Genomic DNA, 19,237 nt, shown 5'->3' on the forward strand with positions numbered 1-19,237 from the left:
TCATCCTATCACATTCCACTTTTTAGACCATGGGTATGTGAGATCCCTTATCACTAGGTGAAAGGCACTGTATTGTTGCTGTGGCCTTACCACGTTGCATTGACAACCCAATGTATGATCTTTTTTTTCGGGTAGACACTTTTAATAGCCAACATGAATGATCACCTACATACGACCCAATGCTACATCCCAACTTCAATCCAAATAGGCATGGCCAAGAAGTGAGAAGTCTTTGAGAAAATAAAGGATTATGACCATCAGCGTGCCTGAAAGTACTCACCGACACAACCAAAAGGTCTCATCAACATCTTGAAGATTCTCACATGGCTGTCATCCAATGCGGCCTTATGATAAGGAGCCATCATGCACTCTGCACCAACAGCATTACTCGGTTACACAAACACGCCCTTTTGCATATTTCCTCTATCCGGGTCTAGCTACGCTACTTCACAATGAACAAAGACCACCCTTCATATAGCATCACGCTTACAGCATATGTAAAACATAAAGGTGCCTGTATCTCTAAACTTCACAATGAAACGTGGGGTTTTTAATATAACGACATGCTCGGCGGGGTGAAAGCGATCTTGTGTCAAAGTATGAAGTCCATCGTGGCCAATCCCAGATCTCGCCATGTCGCCACCAGCCAAAGTGGTTCGACCTCTTGAATTTTTTTCGACGACGACGAAAATATTTTTTGGCTGGTAGCGACATTGGCCAAATCTGGGAATGCCCACGATGAACTTCATACTTTGACACAAGATCGCTTTGACCCCGCCGAGCAACTTTGTCCTATTAAAGACCCCACGCTTGATTGTAAAGTTTAGAGATACAAGTGCATTTATGTTTTATATGCTGTAAGCGTGATGCTATATGAAAGGTGATCTTTGTTCATTGTCAAATAGATAGACCCTGACAGAGCAAAAGATGCAGAGGGACGTGTTTGTGTAACACAGCTACTTTGCATGACTGGAAGGATTGATGGATGATACTGTATACTATCCACAATAGTCCATATATTACGCGCTATCATCCATTTCCTCACAATCAGCGTTGTTGCAAAATCCACTGCATGTGAACAATGCTCCTCCTCCAGACATTCATTTCCGTGATTCAATTATCTTGATCCGAGCTGATTTGGTTGAGTTACGGCCAAACAAGGATTAATCAGTTGAAGACATTCGAACGTATGCTGATGTGTGAATTGATGTAATCTCTCTTTGACCGTAGCTCAGCCAAATCAGCTCGGATCAAGATAATTGAATCACGGAAATGAATGTCTGGAGGAGGAGCATTGTTCCATTATGATGGAGTAGACAAAAGTTGGTGTTGGGTGGAAGTGGCTGTTAGCTGGCAATACATGCCTGATCCTAGATAGTCCATAAAGTATTATACATTGACCCATCCAGTCATGCAAAACAGCTGAGTTACACCAAGAAGCCCTCCTGCATCTTTGGCTCTGTCAGGGTCTAGCTAATTGACAATGAACAAAGACCACTCTTCATATAGCATCACGTTTATAGCATATGTAAAACATAAAGGTGTCTGTATCTCAAAACTTTACAATGAAGCGTGGGGTCTTTATGAGAACAAAGCTGCTCGGCGGGGTCAAAGGAATCATGTGTGAAAGTTTCGCGATCAAGGTTGCCAATCCCGGATTTCGCCAATGTCGCCACCAGCCAAAGTGGTTCGACCTCTTGAATTGAATCATGGCTCTTCCCCGTAAACCTAAAAAATCAGTGGATGGGAAACCATCCCACGATAAACCCATATCGTATGCCTCCCTCGCCACCAACCATCGGGAACCTGTAGTTCTTTTCTCGCAAAGTAAGCATAGTCGACAAGTATGGAGACGTGCCGAAAATCCCCATTCTCTACTTTTTGATATATCCCGTTTACAAATAACAGACACCGAATTCCGGCGAGCTGTTGGACAATCACCATTAAAACAAGGTGCACATGGTATAGTCGTGCATCGCACTCGATCCTATGCCATTGCTGAAGTTGCCTTCGAAACCCAAGCTATCGCTGACAAACTCATACAACAACCTGTAACCCTTGATGATGGATCCAAAATTTTCGGCTCTCATCCCATCCCAGATGAATGGGACGTCGTCAAAATTAACCTCACCCATATTCCTCTGTATACAAGATCAATTCTCTCCTCGTCAATCCCTGCAGCTCTCAAACCTTTTGGACAACTACTTGAACTCGGCATATACCTCGAACAAGATTTTTTCACTGGCAAAGGTTACGCCTACATCAACACCAATCCCAAACACGAAACCAAAAACAACGTTTTCCATGTACCACCTCAACAACTAGTCCACTCTGTTACTGTATCACGCAATGATGGGTCGTACCCATCTCGTATGTTCGCCACCTGGTCCAAGATGCCATTGTATTGTCGCTACTGCCATTGCTCGGGACACACTCGCCTTCAATGTACCCAAAAACCTCAACCACGCTGTCACTTCTGCCAAGAACTCGGCCATGTTCGCAAAGATTGCCCTATTAAACAAGGAAAGACACCTGCCCCTGAATCCACTACATCGGATCAAGCAAACCTTAATCACGATACCACCACAGCAAGCTTTACATATCGAACCAATAGCAAACGCCAACGAAACTTTTCTCCATCCCATTCACCTCCTTTGAACTTCACACCAATCCCTGTAACGGATAACAGTAGCGCTCCGGCTACAACTTCTACCTCACCACCAAACCAGCAATGCCCTCCACCTAATGACAAGCAGCCTGACATTTCGTCCACAAAATGTGAAACGGATGATATGGTGACTTAATTTAGATGATGAAAGCGTGGATGGCACGTGAGTGCCAGCCTATCTTTTACTTTTGGTCCTAGGGACTTCATTCTTATAGCTTTGTTCATTTGCGTTGCACCTGCGGCGCATAATAAACACCGTTTACACAACAAAAAATTCGACCTCTTGAATTTTTTTTTTCGTCGTCGAGCAAAAATATTTTTTGGCTGGTAGCGACATTGGCCAAATCTGGGAATGGCCGCGTTGAACTTCATACTTTGACACAAGATCGCTTTGACCCCGCCGAGCAGCTTTGTTCTATTAAAGGCCCCACGCTTGATTGTAAAATTCTGAGTTACAAGTGTCTTTATGTTTTTACTATGCTGCAAGCGTGATGAAGGTGCTTTCTCTTAGTGGATGGTGTCAAGAGCACTCCAATAAGCAAGGCGAATAGCTGAGTGAAACGACACGTGATGGTTACACACACGTGTCGTCGACAGGGTTGCTGCATGAATGATGATGATGATTGCTTTTAGGAAGGTATGTAAGCAGCATCCAATCGTGAGATAGCTTAATTATGAGTGCTATGCTTCATATGAAAACTCAAGCTATGGTATTATTATTTATCCAAAGTGTTCAGGGTATTATTGAGGGGCATGTTAACAACGGTAGATGCAGCAGGCGGGGATGGCGTGGAGTGCACAAATAGAGAACAACGAAAAGGAACACAACGAAGACCTTCTTCTCCACTCCCGCTTCACAAAGCAAGGTAAGAGTAACTCCATTTACAAAGTACAGAGCATTAACTGCTGCCATTGTTGCCTTCAATGCACAGTGTCGATGATGTACAGGTGACCAATGGCGACACTTTCCAACGACCACAAGCACGAGCGCGATCTACCCATCACCCAAGCTTTCCATTCCAATACGGCACGTACGTGCAATCGCTGCATTACTTTATTCTTCAAGTTGAACATTGCGATACTAAAGTTTATATGTAGGTTGGTGATCTCTCTTTCATACAAGATCCAAAAGGGTGTCGAGTGTACTCGTTCCATGGCAGCCACACAAGGAGAGGTCTCGACACGTCTTTACATTGCCTCTTTTGGGTATGCTGACAAGAAAAGCAAATGCTGTGGTTATTATCTTACATCGCGTTTATGATCGACTGAACATGGTGGATGATGGCATCTGTGGCAGCAACAAGATACCGATCTCGAAGCAATGACGCTGGGCATTGTCTCACTGGTATGTATGGCATTGGATCTAACAATACAGGTGCTGTTATTAACGATGAAACAGCAGCAGCAGCAAATTATGGATGGGATGGAGATGCGGCTATTTGATGCAAGAATGCTATTGAAATATGCACCAAGGTAAAAGTGTTCATTCTGGGAGTTGTCACCTTCAGGTTGCTTACGAAAGATATACAGTAGCAGGATCGCTTTGGTTATATTGTTACATCACGGCAACACATTACGAAGAATGTCACTTTACGGGATTTTCTTGGGGAGACGACCATGTTGTTTCAGCGTAGACGTATGCATCGTTCGTTCAACGGATTTCCAAGAGAAAGATCACTATGTTTTCTTGTACGACTTGGAGCGAATATGGACATCTTTATTGCCAGCATGCAGGATCAGCGGATCATAGCGATGTCAAAGTCAGCTGGTGAAGGGCCCATGGCAAATGGTGTCTTGTACCACGTTTCCTCAAGAAGTGAGCTGGTAGGCCATTTCATCGACTTCTTATGGTGGCGACATTTATCGTGGAAGACTGAACATGAAGGCCTATTTGATTAAGTCTTTGTGGTGGGCGAGATTTGAAGTACGTATCATTCCAAAGCCATTTGAAGATTCTTGCTGAAATGTATGTTACTAGGTGAACCACTGCAAGTAAGCTGTGTCTATTCTCAAGGTTTATTCCATCACTTCATCACCGCTATCGCTATGTATGTAGGTACAAATCAATTCAGTGCTATGAAAGTATGCTTGCTGACATGTGGTTTTTATAGGGGAACCATCTTGCAGAAACCAATGTATTGTTGGCGCTTTGAAGTCTCAGGATTACAGCAGCTATCATTGCCAAGTACGGTTCAACGGGGACTCGAGGAATTGTTTTCCTTCATGCATCTTTTATACGGTGGATCATACATCAGCGTCAAACAACGGCATTGAAAGCTTTGGTGTCATCAACGTTTATTCGAGCGTCTGATGGTCCTCATTATCAGGAATTCCTTCGGAGAACACTTATCAACGTACATCAGTGATGGATGGATTATATCAGCAACAGGCAGTACACGCCCATGCACAGCTTTAATGCCATCAGCTTTTATCCCATGAATTGGCGCTTCTCATCTTCAGCGATTACCTTGATGATCATCCTACAATGGGCATCTGTTACAAGTGGATCATGTCAACAGCAATGAATGAGTACAGTAACAGCATCCATATTTTTCTGCTACCAAGGTTATTCAAGCATTTGCCCACAGCATCCATCGCCAAGCAACGTTCCATTACCTTTGCAAACGATGGCCATCCCATTCAGCAGTTTTTATTTCTTACACAACAACCATTGAGTGCGATCATCATCACCATCATTATCGTTTCATCTATGAATACACGCGTGGTCATCCAACAGTACACCGGTACAGGAGATATTGTATTATGAGCCATTCATTTATCAAGGTACAAAAGAGAATGGAGGGGGGTCTTTTGATCAAGAGATTGGGGACTAACAATCGATATCAAGTAGTGAAGCATACGGCATAATGATCAGTTTGGATGATGCAGCCATCAAGTACCACGCAATACCAGCCATCCTCACCTGGCTGAGCTGCGATAGAAATAGACCAGCAGCCGAATGGAAAAGGGAGCGTACCAGCAGCGATCACAGGGATTCTTTCTTATCAACATGCCGGACTTTCAGTGGTTATGAAGGATGGATGCAATCGATTGCGGCGATGAGAAATCTTGGAGCGTTGCTATGGTTACTTGGGACGTCGTCAGCAGGAAGGATGGATCACCATATGAATGCAGCTGAATAAGATGACGAGAGGGCTTACATCTTTGGCGAGAGGTGTATTTACCACCATGGATATTATGTACTCGAGTCAAATCACGAAGCAGCCATTTTGGACCTGGATGATAATGGTTATGAGGCGGCAACCAAGAATACAACAATGGCACAATGACACAACGACACCCTTTGGTTCTATGTGGTCACCAATACCTAATCTAGTTGGCTATGATTTTTCTTTATTGTCTTCACTTGAGATATACCCACGTTACCATGTCTTTTGTATTCCTCGATTCCCATTGAATGAAGGATTCAGCATAATTAGCATATCGCATTTTCATCTCACATGTGCAAGATCGGGATCACGTGGTCATGTTTTGGATTGGTGGTGATTTGGTGAAGTTGGATAGGCTGTATACGCGACGCGTTCTTCTGGGGGTTTCATTGATGGCTATTGAGTATTTACCTCTCTCTGGAAGCTATCTTCTTTTCTTGGAAGCTTTCCTTTTTGGACAAAAAGAAAATGAAAGGGGATTCAAAGAACAAAGAGTGCTTTTGTAAAAGTGTGCATTGCTTCGTCATTGGCAATTGTTTAGTTACTTTATGGCGATTGACTCGTTGCCGAGTATAAAATGGATGCGTGGATACCGTTTCCAAGTTACACAACCTTTATTCCCTTTTTTTGCATGGTACACAATGAAAAGGAACCCTGTTTCATTTACGGTATTACTATTTACTCCACCTCGCTTCTAGATGCATCGTTCATTAGCGATGACAAATCAGCTGGGTGAAACACCGGGGGTTATATTAAGTATGCGGGCGGGAAACAGAGGGAATTTCTTTACCTTTTTATTATGCGTGCAACCATTCTTACTGATATCCCCAATCCTGACAAGTCGTTTGAATACTCGGCTCAAGTCAAAGATTACGATGCACCCAAAGCCCAACCACATGAGGCAGTTGTCAAGATTCAAGCTGCTGCCATGAACCACCGGTATGAGGAGAAAAAAGACGCGACATACATACCACCACACGTTACTCATGACATGCTGCTGCTTCTTTAAAAAAGAGATGTGTGGATTCTAAAGGGTCAATATTTTGGTATCAAGACCGACTCTGTTTTGGGCTCTGATGCTGTTGGCCAAGTTGTTGCCTCTGGTGATAATGCACAAGTGGGCAAACGCGTCTTGTTGTGTCCCAGCGTCAATTGGGATTCCGATCCTCGTGGTCCCGAAGGTGAATTCAGTATCCTTGGCTTACTACCTTCTCCAGGTGATTATAGAAATACTCTCTTTGTATATATATTTCTCCTGTCAGCTGACATTAGTATACACAAAAGGTACATTTGCGGAGTCCATCAATATTGACAGCAAGTCAGTGTTTCCTTGCCCTGAGCATCTCTCCACAGAAGAAGCTGCAGCCCTTCCTTTAGCTGGTTTGACAGCCTACCGGTGAGTGCGTTGTGATTCCCATTATCAGTGTTGTTTATATGGAATTAGGGCTGTATTCACAAAGGCACAAGTCCAAAAGGGTGATCATATCCTTATCACTGGTATTGGTGGTGGTGTAGCACTTTTCGCTTTGCAATTTGCTGTTGCCGCGGGTGCCAATGTCTACGTATCCTCATCGAGTACCGATAAAATTAATAAGGCGGTTGAATTGGGTGCCAAGGGCGGCATCAACTACAAGGATCGTAAGTCCGCAGTACCGGGAAACGGGAAATGTCTGTATATTAAATGCATGGTGACATAGCAAATGCCATGGAGCAACTTGATAAGCTTTTGAATGGTGCAAAGCTTTCAGCTATCGTTGATGGTGCTGGAGGTGCTCTCTTCAATGAGTATTTGACGGTGTTGAGACAAGGTGGATACATCGTCCAATACGGCCAAACCGCATCACCATCGGTATCCTTCAGAATGAATGAAGTAGCACAAAACTTGGAACTCAGAGGCTCAACCATGGGATCCCGTGCCGAGTTCAAGCAAATGGTCGAGTTTGTAGATAAGCACAAGATTCATCCTGTTGTCTCTAAGGTATTCCATGGCTTGAACCAACAAAATGTTGACGATGCCATTGATTTGCTTCGGTAAGTCTCTCAATGTTGTACACGAGAATACAATCTAACCATGGGGAGGATGTTTATAATAGCACAAGCAATCAATTCGGCAAGGTGGTTATCGAGATCTAAGTACTGTAGTCAATAAAGCTTAGCATTGAAAACCAAAACATGAGGCTGCAAGTGCAAGCTTTATGATCAAGCCAATGCGCCAATATCCTAAATCATGTTTTACTCTTGTGTATCAAATGGCAGTGATATGGCTATCCTCCTACTACTCGACTTTTGGTTCATGCATAGACAACAACATTGCAACCAGGCAGGCTTGATCTTGGCATACTACGTGCTCCATCAATTTATCAATGCCTCATCTCCAACAAACATTCATCATTCCTTGTGAGCAGAGGATTACCCACGCCCACCACCCACCTATGATAAACAAGGAAGATGTTGTCGTCTTTTTTGCTCCCACCCATCTCTTTCTTCCCGTCATACTACTCTTTGATTGCTGACACCTTCAAAAGCCCTTGGTGAGTATCATGATTGTGAGTGCTGTTTGTGAGCGATCCATGTACTAACGTTTGTCATGATCGCTAAGTTTTCGTTGTTATCCTAGTACATACTTCCGTTTTCCTTGTTGTCATTGTGACATTTGGCCCTTTAATAAGGTATAGCCTAATCACCTCGCTTGATGAAGCATTTACTTATATACATACGATGTCCTTTTGATGTATGTAGCTACCTTGCAAGATGCACATGGAAATTTGGATTAGGCTGGCATTTGTACTACAGCCCGTATAGGGGTGATACAGCGGTTTCTACAAGTTACGCGTTGTTGCTGAAGAGACGTTAGCAGCAATTCGATGATGGATTGTATGTCAATCTCGGGCAGGAGAGCAATGAGGTATTTGACATTGAATTGGCAGCTATCACGTAATATCATTAACCATTAGATTACTTTAAACAAGAATGGTCAATCGGACACGAAACAAGAGACATTAAATCCTTGTTGCAAGAGCCATGATTGAGTCATGGATGAATATCGAGAAGGTTGATTCACGATTGATCATGTACAAAACCTGGATCGGAAGAATAGCAAGCTTGAGAATTCATCATATTGCGACAGCACCGAAGACTTCCAAAGAGCATGCCTTGAAAGCCTGCAGATCGCATTCATAAGCGAGAAGTGGATGCCAATACCCAGGCAATCGGACAAGTACACTTCATCTGATATGGGCAGAGTATTCAGCACATCGAATGAAGGCATCATTGCGCGTGTGAGTTTTACACACAACAATGATCCACGTGAATGATTTCTAATAGCTGGCATCATAGTTTGGAAACATTGATAACGAAGATACTCCATGATCAAGGAAAGCTGTTACGGGAAGGAAAAGATGCGCTGGATACGATTTTAAAGATTGCTATCAACAACGAGCGCTGAAGAAAAGGCACGTTTACTTACTCACACGTCAAGTACGGTGGACAATCGTCGTCTATCGCTGATAGTTGCGGCGATGGTCAAGTTACATGGGTAAATTCCCCGTCAAGTGATGTAGTCCACCAAGGAAGCAACAATCGTTGGCAATGCAATAAAGCATTCTATCTTTTCCCTTTTTAAGCACTCCCTCAATTCAGGCAATCCATACTCTACAGCCATCAAAGTTATCTCTAGAGCTGATGGCTTATGTAATTGATACACCACGTAGAAAGCAACAGGGCTACTTGCTTCATTCACATGACAAAACACCTATCTACATGCTCCATTTTCCTCTACCAAGCACATCAATCCAATGAGCTAATATCCAAAATTATGTAACAAAGGAATCATGTTGTATTCTTGGTGTGTATCAAATGGCAGTGATATTGCTATCCTCTTACTAATCGGCTTACAGCTTTTGGCGTGTGTTTTGGATTTCAAGGACCACCTTACCAAATTGACCACCTTGTCTATAAACGAGAGGTTAAACTACTTGCATTGCAAGAGAAAGAAAACAAGGGCATTGAAGCAACTTACTCAAGGCGTTCAAAGGCATCATCCACATTTTGTTGGGTCAATCCATGATACACGTCCGACACAATTGGGTGGATCTTGTGCTTGTTGACAAATTCCAAGAGCTCCTTGAATTCAGCACGAGAACCCATGGTTGAACCGCAAATATCGATATTCTTGAGCACAGCGGTCATGTTGAAGTTGACACCTTTGGGAGAAGCTGTTTGGCCATATTGAACAATGACACCACCGTTATCCATCACGCGGACAAATTGATCAAAGAGTTGGCCACCTGAACCATCAACCACAGTGGTAATCTTTGCACCATTAAGGAGCTTCTTGAGTTCAGCACCAGCGTTAGCTAAAATGATACCAAGGTTAACAAGAGGTATTTTCATTAGGATTTACGCATAGCACTTACGATCCTTGTAGTTGACGCCTCCTTTAGCACCCAACTCAACGGCTTTTCTAATCTTTTCAGGGCTTGATGATGTGACATAGACATTGGCACCAGCAGCTACGGCAAATTGAAGAGCAAACAAAGCGACACCACCACCAATACCAGTGACAAGGACATGGTCACCCTTTTGAACTCGGCCCTTGGTGAAAGTAGCTCTACATACTTGGTGAGCCATGGCATCATCGAATCACTCACACTCTCTTTTACCTGTAAGCAGTCAAACCAGCCAAGGGTAAAGCAGCAGCTTCGGCCGTTGTAAGATGATCGGGGCAAGGGAAGACCTCCTTTTCGTCAATGTTGATGGTTTCAGCAAGGGTACCTGCATGATTGTAGTGTGGGTGGATTTGTCAGCAAAACCTTAAATCACACACGATGATGACATTACTTACCAGGATTAGGCAATAAGCCAAGGATGCTAAATGCGCCTTCTGGAGCTCGTGGATTGGAATCCCAGTTGACACTAGGTGAAATCAAGACGCGTTGACCGACTTTGGCAGCACCAGCACCACTGGACTTGAGGACCACACCCACAGCGTCAGCACCCAAGACCGAATCAGGCTTAATACCAGGATACAAGCCCTTGAGAATCCAGATATCACTATGTCGAGTGAATAAAAAGTTACACCATGGGCGAATGGGAAGATGACAGCTGCTGCTTACCGATGATTGAGTGCAGCCGCTTGAATCTGCACAACGGCTTGGTCCGATCGCGCCTCAGGAACGACATGTTCCTTCACTTGAAGGGAATACTTGAACTTTTCTTGACGAGGGGAATCAGAGAGCACAGCAGCAAGCATGATAGTAAATGAGATATGTAAAAAAAAGTGCGGGGTAAAGGAAGTGGAGAAGAAAAGAGAGGTGTGTTCGGTTTTAGTCAGCGTCAAGAAGGTGCATTAATAAGCATTAGCCCGCCGGATGAGAATATCCGCAAGATGCATGAACCACAACAATGAGCCCAATTACATACTCTACATAGATGGTTTATTTATGTTCTGATATAAAACTTGCCAGCCTTAGTTAAACTCCTTACACCCTATCAAATACCCGATGAGTAATCCTATATCCACGCGCATGATGATGATCCTTTCGTACCTTGTATGGTTTATAGCCCTCATGGAAAAGCCTTAAGCTATCCACACGTAATCCAGAGACAGCATACATGCTTATCTGGAATTCAACCCCGATTGTCATGCCAGTATCAGGATCGAGATCACTAAAGCCATGATTAGCAACCATCCTATCCTATCCTTCTCTCCATCAATCAATCACTAACCTGCTTCGGAATGTGCCTGAAAGCATAGGTGCCCGATCCCGTTGTTGAATTTTGCCGATATCCCACTTGATAGACTACAATAGAAAGGACGTCATCAGCGCTACCAGCAATGGGACTAACAATGAGACACTTTACCTTGCTCACTGGATCATACATGTATTGGCCGCTGTTGCATGTAGCATTTACACTTAGAGTGCTCTTTGGCATGGGAAGTGACAGCTTTACGTTTTCAATAGGCTTGCCATCAGTTGTTCGTGGATGCACACTAATATCAAATTTGCCTATCATGGCGTGTGAACATCCCATCCTCATTGTGATTTACCATAACCCTACCTCCATTCTTGGATACCAGTATTTGGGGTTTCACTTGCAATGGCATTGCTTGATAGTGCGTCAATGCGACTCTAAAGTTAAGGATACATTTAGTTACAAGATCCCATTGCCTTTACATCCCATTTTTACCTATAAGACATGAGCTTGAATTGACCATCAGGCGGCACAAAAGAAAGCACCTTGTCGCTCTCCCATTTCCGATAACTGATAATGATGTCGCGTTATAGCCAAGCCTTATCCAATCCTTTTTTCCATCCGCTTACCGCACACATGGATGAAAGCTCACATCGTCGATCAATCGAGGATTAACAAAGCTCAAGGTCAAATCCGGCATGCCTTAATACACGTATGCGTGAGTAGCGTGTCGCTTTGTTGATCCCTCTCTTTCATATACATACCTGACAACCGGCAATTTGCGACGACATTGCCATGAGCTTCGCATGAAACAACCGTGCCGTTCCTTTCATGTATATTAGGTCACCCATTTCTCTCTCTCTCTCTCTGATCCTCCCATAACAAAGGATACTCACTGTGCAATGGTAGCATCAATCTCCTCAATGATATCAAAATAGATTTCGTTCTGGGTATATTTGACGCCTGCCTTTCTCCATGGGATACTGGAAAGATTCTGTGGGAACTTGGGAGCAACACTATGTCCCATCACGGGTGGTGTGTCAGCCCTATCATCATCCATATCCTCCTCCTCCTTTCCTCAAATTTACCCTGCAGCTGCATTGACGGTCGTCATCACTCGATTCATGATCGTGGGTGGCATAATGATATCTTTGAGTGTGTTTGGCTCTGTTGTCAAGGGGTAACCATAATCCATCATCTCCTCCAGTAACTGATACACGGTGACAAAGTTCTCTCGTATCGATGGCTCGGACACCTCGGCAAGGTAATCGGTAAGGATATCGATGATGCGATGAATGAATTCAAATACAAGCATGGGATCCACTATAGTCTCACACGTCTTAATACATAGGTCGATATGCCAACCCAATGCATCCTTTACCTTCACGATCCACAGGACACAACCATATCAAATCATCGCGTAGGACGTTGAGTAGCCAGTACTTGGGCGTCTCCAAAATAGGTGGCACATCCTCTCGACTGTAAAAGGGCTCCTTCCAATCCTTGTCACCATTCATGTTTTCTGGCACCGAGTTGATAAACTTGGCACTCTCGTCATTGAACACGTCGACGATTTGCCGAGAAATGATACCACGCCAATGCTTCTCGATAATGATCTTCCTGTAAACAGCAACGAGTCAATGGGACAATGCGTACCAACAAGACTCAAGTGGATTTACCCTTGTAGATTTATCACGAACAGTGAGTTGATCATGGCTGCGTGTGTGGGGTTGCGTGTGTTGCGTGTGTTGCGTTTGGGATAAGAGGAGAGGGACACATCCTCAGCTGTTTCACCTGCTGGAATCTAATTTGGACGTCGGACATTGGCAACGATAACATGGCGATAATGCTGCTGCTGTGAAGTAAAGAAGGCTCGCCTCATTCCATATCAGAGCAAGGCACACTAAGATTGACCTCAAGGATATCGTTTAGAATATGATGCTATCATTCAATAAATGCCGTGATTGTATCCATTTGCTATCCCATAACTACGTGGATACCGAGGTTTGGTCACCCTGGTTGTTGCATTGGTTGGTGGTTACCAAGGAAACTTTAGATGATTGAAGGATGATCGTCAAGCTACATGTATAGTGGATGCTAGTATACTTTTCCATTATCATGTAAACAATTGATGTAACGATCCAAAGCGATTACCTTTGGACCTCTTCTACTTTACTAACTGACAACATGTATCATCCAAGTGTCACGGGGATATGCTGAAGATCATCATTATGTAATGAATCAGATCCTAGTTTGGTTTACGGGTACTGGGGGACGTAAATTTGCCGAGTACATATAACGATTACATGCTTCTCAGGGGTAATGAGAAACAACGCCCTCCAGATTCTCGCATATTAAAGAGGCCTTCTGATTTTATCGGGCAATCCTATTTTCTGTCAGTCAATCTGATGAATTTTTGGGAGTACAATGTGACCCTCTGCATCCGACCCTTTCATGGCCCCACTATTAAAGTGCCCTTTTTATGTTCGTTTAGCCGAGGTATTATATGCTAATGGAAATCACTCCCGCCATCGAACTGGTATTCTTTTTCCCTTCCATTGCATACATATCGTATATAAAAGACACGCATTCGGAGAAAAGCAAATGACTCACACACATCCGCTCTTTCTTTTTCTTCCTTAATTATTATGGCTAACGTACACCCCACCGCCATTGCAGGCTTCAACGTCGCTGCTGATGATTACGGTAAGATGAATCCTATAACCCTCTTTCTTTATTGACCATGTTCCTTGTTTTATAGCTAAATCAAGACCCTCGTATCCAACAGCGGCATTGGATCACATCAAGTCACTGGTACCTGATACGGATCATGCCAAGATCCTTGATCTTGCTGCAGGCACAGGTATCATGACCATCTTGCTTGACAAGGTGGGATACAAGCACATTACAGCAGTCGAGCCCACCGAAAACATGCGTGAAAAGTTACACTCGTTGTTGCCCCATGTGCCTGTATTTGATGGCACCAGCTGGTCCATTCCTTTGGAGGATCAATCGCAGGATGCCGTGATCGTTGCACAAGCCTTTCATTGGTTTGCAGATGTTGCCAGTCTCAAGGAAATGCATCGTGTTCTTAAACCCAATGGCGTTTTGATACTCATTTGGAACATGGAAAGTGGTGAAAAAAGCAAATGGGTGCGTCTTTTGAAAGAGTAAGTGATATATACTACTATGAAGAGGATGATTGTTTGCTCATCACACGTTATGGTAGACGTTATCAACAGCTTGATCAAGACGTGCCGCAATATCGAAAGGGAGAATGGAAGCAATGCTTTGATACCAAGGAAGCTGCTGAGCTTTTTGAACTACCTTTCCAGCAACGCATGTTTGATTATGATATGACCATCCACAAGGATCACGTGTGTCGCCGTGTCATGACCAAGAGCTATGTTGCAAGTTTACCTGACGACGTCAAAGAAGCATTGTACAAGGAACTTGAAGCAATTGTACAAGATCCAGCCAATGAATTCAAACCCAATGCTGATGGCTATGTAATTTATCCTCATGACACTGAAGTTGTATGGATGAAAAAGAAGTAGTAATAAACATACACACATTCACAAGATTACTTTTTTGCTTTCTACTTTTTTATTGTGGATCAGCGAGCAGCTCACTGGGAATGCGATGATTTAAAATAAAAGGTTTACTGGAAAGACTTGACGTGGTTTTCGCAAATGTCACGGAGCTTGCCTTCAAGGTCCTTGGAGAGAACACCTTGGGTGCGGATCTCCTCAAGAACATCCTTGTGTTCGGATTGGATGTGGCTGATGAAATCCTTTTCCCAGTCGACGATCTTGTTGACAGGGAGCTTGTCAAGGAAACCGTTGACACCAGCAAAGACAATAGGAACTTGGACTTGGATAGCCAAAGGATGGTACTGGGGTTGCTTAAGCAATTCGGTCAAACGAGCACCACGGTTGAGCAAGAATTGGGTGGAAGCATCCAAATCAGAACCGAATTGGGCAAAGGCAGCAACTTCACGGTATTGAGCCAAGAAAAGCTTGAGCGAACCAGCGACTTGCTTCATGGCCTTGGTTTGGGCAGCGGAACCGACACGAGAAACGGACAAACCAACGTTAATGGCAGGACGAATACCCTTGAAGAAAAGTTCGGCTTCCAAGAAGATTTGGCCATCAGTGATGGAAATGACGTTGGTAGGAATGTAAGCAGACACATCACCACCTTGGGTCTCACTATGATATGGCAACAATGTTAATCTCTTATCAACATACAATTTTTAAATGATGTAGCAACAACTTACATGATGGGCAAAGCGGTCATGGAACCATAGCCGAAGTCCTTGTTCATCTTGGCAGCACGCTCCAACAAACGGGAGTGGAGGTAGAAGACATCACCAGGGTAAGCTTCACGACCAGGGGGACGACGAAGCAAAAGGGACATTTGACGATAGGCAACAGCTTGCTTGGACAAATCATCATAGATGATCAAAGAGTGCTTGCCATTGTCACGGAACCATTCACCGAAAGCGGCACCAGAGAAAGGAGCAAGGTATTGAAGAGGAGCGGCTTCAGAAGCAGTAGCAGCAACAACGGTGGTGTACTTCATGGCATCGTGTTCTTCAAGGGTGCTGACAAGTTGGGCAACAGTGGAACGCTTTTGACCAACGGCGACGTAGATACAGTAAAGCTTCTTGGCCTCATCAGAGCCATTGTTCCAGTTCTTTTGGTTGAGAATGGCTTCAAGAGCAACAGCGGTCTTGCCGGTTTGACGATCACCAATGATCAATTCACGTTGACCACGACCAATAGGTACCATGGAGTCAACAGACTTGATACCAGTTTGCATAGGCTCGTTGACAGAGTGACGGGGCAAGATACCAGGAGCCTTAACTTGGACACGGGAGCGGCCAACAGTCTCAAGGGGACCCTTGCCATCAATGGGGTTACCAAGGGCATCAACAACACGACCAAGGACACCAGGACCAACAGGGACATCAACAATGGCACCAGTACGCTTGACAGTGTCACCTTCCTTGATCAAACGATCGTTACCGAAAACGACAATACCAACGTTGTCAGGTTCCAAGTTAAGGGCCATACCCTAAATCATCATTCGAATGTCAATAAACAAAGGCGTATTGTTGATGATGAAGAAGTATCATTTGTTACCTTGAGACCACTGGAGAATTCAACCATTTCTTCAGCTTGGCAGTTCTTCAAACCATAGACACGGGCAATACCGTCACCAATGGACAAGACGCGACCAGTCTCTTGAAGGTTGGCTTCAGACTCGGCACCAAGGATGCGTTGTTCAAGAACAGAAGAGACTTCAGAGGTGGAAGCCTTAGCAGTAGCGTAGGTGCGGAAGGCATTGGCAGCAGCAGCATTGATGCGCATCTATAAGAGAAGGAAGAAATGTGAGCAAGCAAAGGACAATGGAGGCATGGCATTGTGATGTGTGAATGAGGAAGAGAAGACTTACAGCCTGAGCAGGCTTGGCAAAGTTGGCAAGACGAGCAGCGTTTCTCAACATGTTGTTTTGGCGCTACGATAGCGAGAAGGCAAGAGGATGGCTTTCGCTTCAACGCAAAAATATTGTTTATAGTCTCGTGACTGTGTACATCGCCCCTTGCAGCATATGAAATCCTCTTTTATCTCTATCCCAACCCACATCCCCATTGACAACAGATTCAATAGCATCATCTTATCATTCATTATGGATATAATAGTACACTTTTATTCTTGAAGCAATTGGTTAAAGAGTCTTTTTAAAATGAGAGATTAAGCGAGACATGTGACCAAACAAGCGAAGAGGCTGGCTGTTTAGCATCTGGGATTGGATTTGCCTATTATTGCTCAGATGTGAGAAGATCATTTTCAAGATCCGAGCAAAAGCACACACAAAGAACCTTACCTTGGGAACATCCTTCACCTCTGGAGAATCGCTCTTGACTTGATGTGATGACCCATTGACAGATAAATTTACCCTACACCCATCATTGTTAGTTTTTCATATTAACATCTTGGATGATTTACATCACATACGTGGAGATGTCATCAGCTCTTGTTGTTCCATTCACAAGCTTTTGCCAATAACCATGCGTTTCATGCACAATCTCTTCCGTATACGTCTATCGTTGTGTCTTAGCATCGATCATTGTCATACACACAATGCCCTTACCTTATTCATGAAGCGACCATCAAAGCCAAAGTTATTCTCGGGTGAACCGTCGGGCTCCTTGTAAACAGCATACCAATGCTTGATGGCTGTCAACATACTTTCTTCAACATCGTCTATATCTATATCATCCTTGTCGTGAGCAACTACATACATGTATACATATAAAGAGACCCAACATTACCATTTAAATGATGGGCTTTCTCATCATTGATGTCCACGGCTACGATTTTCCAATCCGTGTAATTGTTGTCAATCATGAGCAATGCACCGAGAATCTTGACTTGCTTAATTTGGCCAGGATGACCCAATAGATCACCGATTTCAATGACATCAATTGGATCATTGTCACCCCCTTTCGTACCAATGTCGTGATTGGGAACATTGGGGTCTTCCCATGTCTATGTACGATCATCTATTTAGCTAAAACAGGCTCACGATAATAATGAATCCATGATACTACCTGAGGAATGGCACCATAATTACCTACATAACCAAAGAAGGGAAAGATGTTTGGAATGTAACGCAAATCACCACCATCAGGTGCTTTATCTTGGCGGATTGGATTAAATGGTATGGTACGGTTGATCTATATTGATGTCATCAGCATGCTACTACAAGTAGCTTGGGAAAAAAAAGCCGTCTTGCTCCTCCTCACCTCTAACTTTGCATTATGCCATCGAGGGATCTCGACAACCATGTTGTATATGGATGCATTATTGGGGTTAGGGCGAAATGGCAGATCATGGAAAGGAGAGATAGGTATGCCATTTTCATTCTCTGAGGATACAGATTTATTAATACATATCCTATCATTTGATTTATTATACATGTGCATGATTTACCATAGTAAATAGAGTATTCAGGTGTATTCGCTGCACCAACTTGGCGAGTCTTGTAGTGGTCAGCAGCAGCTACTGCACCTGCCAATGCAGTAGTAGTGGTAGCAAACAAAGTCAGCCAGTAAATGTTGTGGATGATCATCATGAAAAGAAACGTTGCTGAAAATCCAGGTACATCTATAAAGCCCGGGGGGTTATATATACAATCGCTGATGGTGGGTATATACATAACAAGTAATATACAGGTTTCGCGGCCCATCGTAGCACCGACATGGGATGAACCAATGCGTACCAGTGTGTGTGTGACATGGACCATAGAAGTGTTCTCAGCGAAGGGTTTTGAGTACATGCCATGCGGATCCCAGCCGCTTAGTGCATATGTATGAGTGGTGTGCTGGTGATCAAATATTTCTAACGTCATATGCTCCCTGCAAGTTTTAGATTTTGACACATTTCGCAGCTTGCTCATTTTTCCGGTTTCAGCAATAGTAGTAGCGTTCATCTTTATAGCCAGTATCACGTTTCCCCACCTCCTCCATCACGATGATTTTTGTGCAACATGGATAGAGTGAATGATGATGATGATGATGAACGAGTGCTGTCATTGTTTGGACATGCGCCTCTGATTCACACGCCATGAACATACATACATGGTGCATACATTTATCGTTTACAATATGCCAAGATCCATCCACATTATCTCTCTT

General features: G+C 43.7%; 7 protein-coding genes across 7 annotated transcripts; 3 read left to right on the plus strand and 4 right to left on the minus strand.

Annotated features, from left to right (window-relative positions):
• Window positions 1-1,709: 1,709 nt before the first annotated feature.
• On the plus strand, window positions 1,710-2,804 carry O0I10_008496 (uncharacterized protein; the record flags this gene model as incomplete). The annotated part of the gene is made up of 1 exon (XM_058488499.1): window positions 1,710-2,804. The coding sequence occupies one exon, from the start codon at window positions 1,710-1,712 to the stop codon at window positions 2,802-2,804; it is 1,095 nt and encodes a 364-aa protein (XP_058340745.1).
• Window positions 2,805-6,637: 3,833 nt separating this feature from the next.
• O0I10_008497 (uncharacterized protein) lies at window positions 6,638-7,971 on the plus strand (the record flags this gene model as incomplete). The annotated part of the gene is made up of 6 exons (XM_058488500.1): window positions 6,638-6,777; window positions 6,853-7,055; window positions 7,123-7,234; window positions 7,283-7,476; window positions 7,536-7,869; window positions 7,932-7,971. The coding sequence occupies 6 exons, from the start codon at window positions 6,638-6,640 to the stop codon at window positions 7,969-7,971; spliced, it is 1,023 nt and encodes a 340-aa protein (XP_058340746.1).
• Window positions 7,972-9,728: 1,757 nt separating this feature from the next.
• On the minus strand, window positions 9,729-11,089 carry O0I10_008498 (uncharacterized protein; the record flags this gene model as incomplete). The annotated part of the gene is made up of 6 exons (XM_058488501.1): window positions 9,729-9,789; window positions 9,857-10,193; window positions 10,254-10,447; window positions 10,500-10,611; window positions 10,682-10,890; window positions 10,953-11,089. The coding sequence occupies 6 exons, from the start codon at window positions 11,087-11,089 to the stop codon at window positions 9,729-9,731; spliced, it is 1,050 nt and encodes a 349-aa protein (XP_058340747.1).
• Window positions 11,090-11,277: 188 nt separating this feature from the next.
• Window positions 11,278-13,246, minus strand: O0I10_008499 (uncharacterized protein; the record flags this gene model as incomplete). Its single annotated transcript, XM_058488502.1, has 12 exons — window positions 11,278-11,325; window positions 11,385-11,505; window positions 11,566-11,639; window positions 11,701-11,846; window positions 11,899-11,969; window positions 12,028-12,102; window positions 12,162-12,234; window positions 12,297-12,358; window positions 12,429-12,548; window positions 12,621-12,855; window positions 12,914-13,152; window positions 13,212-13,246. The coding sequence occupies 12 exons, from the start codon at window positions 13,244-13,246 to the stop codon at window positions 11,278-11,280; spliced, it is 1,299 nt and encodes a 432-aa protein (XP_058340748.1).
• A 934-nt stretch (window positions 13,247-14,180) lies between these two features.
• Window positions 14,181-15,089, plus strand: O0I10_008500 (uncharacterized protein; the record flags this gene model as incomplete). Its single annotated transcript, XM_058488503.1, has 3 exons — window positions 14,181-14,238; window positions 14,294-14,702; window positions 14,762-15,089. The coding sequence occupies 3 exons, from the start codon at window positions 14,181-14,183 to the stop codon at window positions 15,087-15,089; spliced, it is 795 nt and encodes a 264-aa protein (XP_058340749.1).
• A 104-nt stretch (window positions 15,090-15,193) lies between these two features.
• Window positions 15,194-17,043, minus strand: O0I10_008501 (ATP synthase subunit alpha, mitochondrial; the record flags this gene model as incomplete). Its single annotated transcript, XM_058488504.1, has 4 exons — window positions 15,194-15,743; window positions 15,812-16,611; window positions 16,680-16,907; window positions 16,993-17,043. The coding sequence occupies 4 exons, from the start codon at window positions 17,041-17,043 to the stop codon at window positions 15,194-15,196; spliced, it is 1,629 nt and encodes a 542-aa protein (XP_058340750.1).
• A 235-nt stretch (window positions 17,044-17,278) lies between these two features.
• Window positions 17,279-18,675, minus strand: O0I10_008502 (uncharacterized protein; the record flags this gene model as incomplete). The annotated part of the gene is made up of 8 exons (XM_058488505.1): window positions 17,279-17,356; window positions 17,425-17,497; window positions 17,556-17,641; window positions 17,692-17,810; window positions 17,873-18,089; window positions 18,152-18,277; window positions 18,347-18,468; window positions 18,534-18,675. The coding sequence occupies 8 exons, from the start codon at window positions 18,673-18,675 to the stop codon at window positions 17,279-17,281; spliced, it is 963 nt and encodes a 320-aa protein (XP_058340751.1).
• Window positions 18,676-19,237: the final 562 nt, after the last annotated feature.

This window comes from Lichtheimia ornata, assembly GCF_029851405.1.
Source record: "Lichtheimia ornata isolate CBS 291.66 chromosome Unknown scaffold00045, whole genome shotgun sequence".
Classification (NCBI taxonomy): Eukaryota; Fungi; Mucoromycota; class Mucoromycetes; order Mucorales; family Lichtheimiaceae; genus Lichtheimia; species Lichtheimia ornata.